General features: G+C 52.2%; 1 protein-coding gene across 1 annotated transcript in view; it reads right to left on the reverse strand.

Moving 5' to 3' along the window:
- SLC18A2 (solute carrier family 18 member A2) overlaps positions 1–5,401 on the reverse strand; it is a 34,718-nt gene extending 29,317 nt beyond the window's left edge. The window contains exons 1-3 of the mRNA XM_012774983.3: positions 5,332–5,401; positions 4,793–4,928; positions 3,016–3,367 (exon numbers count right to left, since the gene is read on the reverse strand). Coding sequence (XP_012630437.1) covers positions 3,016–3,367; positions 4,793–4,913 — 473 coding nt within the window. The 5' untranslated portion in view covers positions 4,914–4,928; positions 5,332–5,401. The remainder of the gene's footprint in view (positions 1–3,015; positions 3,368–4,792; positions 4,929–5,331) is intronic.
- Between the last annotated feature and the right edge of the window lie 599 nt (positions 5,402–6,000).

Consider the following 6,000-nt stretch of genomic DNA (forward strand, 5'->3'; position numbering starts at 1 on the left):
ATAAAATGACACTCACTGTTTGGGCCTTTCCCAATTCAGCCTGGTACAACCAGGAAGAGCCCAGGTAGATGCAAGAAAGATAGATTTTGAAGTACATTCTTTATTTTTAGTGGGTGAAAGTACAAACTGTACAATAAATAGTAAGCAGGTAGAAAGAACAGGAAGGGGTATTGGCAGGACTTTGAAATGGGGCAGTCTGCACACCTCACTATAGTCCTGCTGCTGTTTACGGCAAACAAACCCTTTCTCCTGAGCTGCAAACTCCTTTGCCTAAAAAAATGCTAACACTGGCCCAAAAAGCTTTGGGTAAAGTCAAGTCTCTGCAAGCGCTGATGCTCCACGTTTTTAACTACTCTTTAATCAGAAACACATTAAACAACTTTAAAATGCTATCTTAAACACACGTGTTTACAACACTGAAAATGTAAGTCATACATCTTTTCTTGGTGATTGAGTATGTGATTAAATCAAAAGACTATTTGCAGTGGCTCATAGGGAAAGACTATTAAAGCCAATGGGATGTATTTTTCCCTTGTCTGCTACTCTTTCCCTCAGAACTTTGGTGGGAAGCAGAGTCTTAGAGTGCCCAGAAGAGCTGCAAAATCCCCAAATTCCTATCTACTGGGCTTGGAATTTTTTTTTTTTTTTAATTACAAATCATGATCATTTTGAAGGAGCAACAGAGCTCAATTCTCTTGGCTACATCAATATTAAAATGTGTTCGCATTTCCACATTACCATGAAGCACTAGAAGATAAAGATCATTTTAAAATTTGCGTGTGGCTAGGTGAACTCACTGAGGATTAAAATTTTGCTCTAGATAATTTCCAAAGTGGGTTAATCACCGTAAGATAGACTAAATGTTACAAGTCACAAAACAAAATTAGGTTTCTCTTGGAAGAAAATTTTTTTGAGCCCCAAACATGAGCGATAGGTGGCTGCAACCTCAAAGCCTTTGGAGTATTTAACAGGGGAAAGGTCTGGCTGGCTTTAAACAAGCTTTTTCCCCACGACATAAGCAAAACATTAAAAGCAAGAATGAGATTTGTAAAAAGCCTTTCATTTGCTCTTTGAATGTGGAAGATTGGAATACTCACATCATCTCAGCCAGAGTTTCTAAGTGTTACACCACATGGCCAGTAACGTTCTGCCCAAGTGATTGGCGAGATATTATTTTGATAACGTCCTCAATTTTCCCATATGGTATTTGAGTTGTTTGCTTTCTCAGAACACAAAACCCTGAGCCATTTTCTGTAATTACACCAGATGCATTTTTAAGAACCGCTCTTAGTCTTGATGAAAGCAAGAAAACAATCCTGCAACTACTGAGGACCGTTTGGTTGTCCTCTGGAGCACAGAGGTGCTGCTCAATGTCACCTTGACAATGGTGCTTCTAGGTGGGCTAGCAGTTGGCCCATCGCCGGTTAATTTGCTTAGCATATTTTATGTGGCAGCCTTATAATATTGCTTCGCACAGACTGCAGGGCTGGACATGGCTTGGGATTGTTAAAATCCACTCAATGGGACCACTCAGTCCAGAAAATCAAACTGTCCGATTCACCCTGGGTGCATCAGCCGCAGCCTCCACTGGGGCAAGGCAAGATCTGCCATCCCCACTCTGAGCCCCAGCCAGCACCCCAGGCTCCCTCCCATCACAGACCCCCCCAACCCCAGAGTCACACAGGGCTCCGCTCTCAGAGGGCCTCACGCTTGGTTTAATGCCCTGTTGTTGCTGTCTTGAAATGCTTAATAATATTTGAACATGGGGCCCACATTTTCATTTTGCACTGGGCTCCATTATGTAAACAGTCCTACACTCTTGTCCCCCACACCAAAGCCCAGGTGAATGTAAAGACCTCCCTGCTCCCTGAAATGCCAGCTGACCTACTTAAGATTGTGTTTGGCTCACTGACTTCAATTTGGCTTTGGAATCTCTAATGGCTCCCAACTGCCCCACAACAGCACCCTAGTCCGCTCTCAGCCTAGCCCTGCCCTCCTCAGTTCACCCCTCCGCCCACCACATTTTCTAGTCTAGTCTTTGTTCCTACTCCTGGGCCTGGACCACAGGTAGGGCTCCAGGCACTCCCCTCTCTGCCATTTTTGCATTTCTGCCTGGGGTTCTACACCATGCACCTGGCAGCCCACCACCGACACACTTGACTACACCTGCTCCCACTTCTTGCACTGACACCCTTGGGTCGTGCCCCCTCCCCCCTCAGGTCCAAGCTCCTTGTCCTGTGCTTTGAGCCCCCCCAGACCAGACAAAATTGTGCCAACTCAGCTGTAGAACAAATACTTGCTGGATGGTCACCAACAACGGAGAAGCAAACAATGGTGTCAAATAATGTATGTGCTGGAAAAAAATCTAGAAAGTCCTGATTAATATAAAGCTAATCTGGACGGCTTGGATTGTTCAGACAATAGCCTCAGTTCTCTTCTCTTTGTGCCCATGGACACAGCTAAGTAACCAGCAGAAGGGAAGGAACAAAGCCATGACCTCAGCATCGACTGAGTCCCTTCTATGCCTCAGTGTTCCAACCTCTTCCCACGTTCCCTACCTGGGCATCTACCCGAGCCTTTACCACGCCGGCTCTCAAAGAAGCCACCATGGCTTTCCATAAGGAAGTTCACGACCAGGAGTGGGGTTCAAGAGGAAGACACGTGGCACACAGAATCCGATGATAGCCACAACAGCTACAAAGTTCTTGCTGCCCAAGGGTGATTCTGACAAATGTACTTATGAAACCTGGCGTTTAGACACACCAAAGTTCTCCCGCTTGGGAAGATGCTCTTTATTCTGTCTTCTCTAATATTTTCTTACTTGTTGAGCAGAGGGGGGATGGGAAAATCATGATTATCTGACTACAGAGACATAAAAGGGAAGGAGACTACCTTCCCCAGCTCACTCGCCAAAATTGGTCCAGACTCTGACAAATGAATAAGCAGAATTCCAGTGGGGACTGAGCTTGGCATGACAGAAATCTACAACCCTTGGCCTCCAGCAAGCCCCCCTACCTGTTGGTCAGCAGTCCTATGAAGGGGTTGGTGAGCAGCTGGACAGTGGCTTTAGAGGCAAACAGCAGGCCAACCTGCACGTTTTCATTCAGGAGGTCTTTGTCTTCACTGGGACAGTCGGAAGGGGCAGAGGACGTGTTGGTCACCATGTGCGGTGTGGTGGCCTTACGCAGCTGCCCCCTCTGCAGGTCTCGGGTGGTGTTCCCAGTGACCATGGTGGAGTTGTCGTAATAGGAAAAGATGTTCTGGAAGCTGTCCGAGGTGGAGGCCGAGAGCACGGGCCTGGTGGTGTGGGTTTCGGTAGTGCTGTTCTCGTGCTCAATGCTGTACAGGTAACTCGGGATGATGGGGACTAGGGAGGAGAGAAGGACAGCAGGGCAGTGACCATCGTGAAACCCTCCCCCGATCCAGGACAAATGCCAGAGAGATGCCGATAGGTGGCACATCTACCCCGGGACCAGGACGCCCGTGCCGGGTGCCCACACTGCTCACTAAGCACACAAAGCGCCCAGAGGCTCTGAGCGGTCCTCTGCTCTCAGAGGCGGCAGCTGTGCCGAACTGACTGCCCTGGAGACTGAGATACGGTCAGAAATCAAGACAGTGCCCGCCCGGCGCCACCCCGTGCTTCTCAGAGAGGCTCGAAAGACTTTTAAATACACCAATCAAGGAAACAGACATCTAAATTGCATTATGTGTTTTAGAAAAAAAACAAACAAACATGCAGGAAGTAATAAGTTGGAAGTTCTACAAAAGGCCCACTTCATCTTTCCATTATGTGACTGGGAATTTGCCATTTTTCAGCCAACTTGTAAGATTTAAGAATTCCTAAGACTTCCATAAAGGAAAAGCAAAATTGTTTAATGTGAGCCTTCGGGGCGCAGGTGCGACAGTAGAGCATTCAAGCCAGAGAACCGAGCCGTGTTACTGGAAGCAGATGGGCCCACAGCTGATACTCCTGGAGTGAAACCCGCCTACGCACGCTCCGCCGCAGCGCCTGCACGTGGGGAGAAAGGAACTCGCACCCACCACCACTTAGAGTCTAAATGAAATTTTTTTTTATTCATTAAAAACATGCTTTTTAAGGAAAAGCATGCCAAATACTTTTCTGTTAATGAGGCTAATTAAGAGACCTGGATTTCAATTCTTTCGTTTTTCAAAAATCCATTATAGGAAAAAGGAGAAAACCAACAGTGCTCAAATTGCTCTCGAAATGGGTCCTGAAATGTTTCCATCGCAAGTCATTCACTCATCCAACAGATCTAAATGTCACTTCCTTTTATGAAGGGGTGGACCGTGACTTGGTATTTTTATATTACACCAAATTATTAACCCACCTTTTCGGATAGCATAATAATTATTCCGTTTTTGAACTCTGGGAATTGTTCCCCTTTAATAGAAATCTTTTTCATCACTGTGAACGTGGGCAAGGGGAAGCGGGGAATTATCAGGAGGAAACATAAGCTCTGGGTCTTATCGGATGTCACAGTTTTTGCCCTGACCACCAGGAAAGTGAAGCCACAAACTCGGCTCCTCCTAGCCCAGGCGCCGCCGTCTGCAGGGGATGTGCTTTTTGCAAAGGGTGTTCTCCAACTTTCCCCGGCCAGCGCGGAGTTCCAGGACCGCGCTGCGCTAAATGGGGCGCCCAAGGAAGGGGGTTCCCGAGGAAGGGGCGTGCAGGGAAGGGGGACGTAGGGAAGGGGGACGTAGGGAAGGGGGTGCTCTTGGGGGCTCTCGGGTAAGGGGAGCCCGGGGAAGGGGGCGCCCAGCACGTACGTACCCACGACGGTGAGCAGCATGTTGTCCAGCAGCAGCGCGAGGAACACGATGAACAGGATGAGCTTCCGAGAGTGGCGGCTCTCCTGCAGCCAGCGGAGCGGCGCCAGCTCGCTCAGGGCCATGGTTCCGGGGCTCGGCTGCGGGCGCGGCGCGCGGTGAGCGACCGACACGGCTGGGGACCCCCACGCTGCCGCCCCCAGCCAGGGAGCCGCGCGCAGGGCGCCCCAGCCTCCGCCCGCTTGCCCCGATCGCGTCCCCAAGAGCGCCTGCGCTCCCGGGAAAGAGCGTCCGCGAGCGCCGTCGGGGACCCAGCCTGGGGGCCCTGGGCACAGCCCTGCGCCCCGCCGCCGCCCTCGAGGCTCACACCTCTCCGACTGCGCCCTCGGAACGCGCCGCGGGCCCCGCGCTCCCTGCGCCCTGCACGCCGCCTGCCCGGGGGTCCCCGGAATCCCGCGCGCAACGCTTTGGGGGTACTCCAGCCTCCTCCGGCCCCGGGCTTCTGGCGCCCTGCCCCGCGGGCAGGGAGCGGGTCGGCGTTACCTCGGGATCGCCTGCGGCTGCCTGCCCGCGCCGCGGTGGGCTCCGTCTGTCCTGGCCGCTCGCTTCGCAGTCTCCACCCCAGCGCCCGCCGCGGCCGCTCAGTTTACCGCGTCTGGCTCTGACGTCAGGGCCGGCGAGAGCGGGGGCGGGGGGCTGGGGCGCTGTTGCTGCGCCGGGGGGCCGCCCCTCCCTGTCCCCGCCTCCGCCTCCGCCTCCACCCTGGCGCAGACCCTGCCTGGCCCAGCCGCGCGCCCTGAGGACCTGAGCCGGGTGAAGCGGCAGGGGCGCAGAGGGAAGGGGTCTGGTGCCCCGGGCGAGGGGTGGAAAGCCAGGGCCAAGGTGAAGAGGCAGGGACCAGTGCTTTCTTCTGCTTTGAACAAGTTAGGTGGCTCTTTAAGCCTCAGTATCCCTGAAATGAGCCATCTGGACGTGAATGATAGCCGTGGGATGAGTGCTCCAGGGGACATAGGTGTTGGGAACCAGGGAGAGACTTCTCTTGCTTGGGAAAGCAATACTTTGCAGCCCACCATCTCCCCCCTCCTCCACCTTTGCCGCATGATGCAGGGTGCCACTCGGAGCCTTGAGCCTTGGGCACCCTCAAGCTGGTGACATGGAATGGGAGAAAGAGATACCTCTCAGTGTCATCCCACAGTGGAAGTCGGGGGAGGT

Source organism: Microcebus murinus, chromosome 14 (genome assembly GCF_040939455.1).
Source record: "Microcebus murinus isolate Inina chromosome 14, M.murinus_Inina_mat1.0, whole genome shotgun sequence".
NCBI classification, from domain to species: Eukaryota; Metazoa; Chordata; class Mammalia; order Primates; family Cheirogaleidae; genus Microcebus; species Microcebus murinus.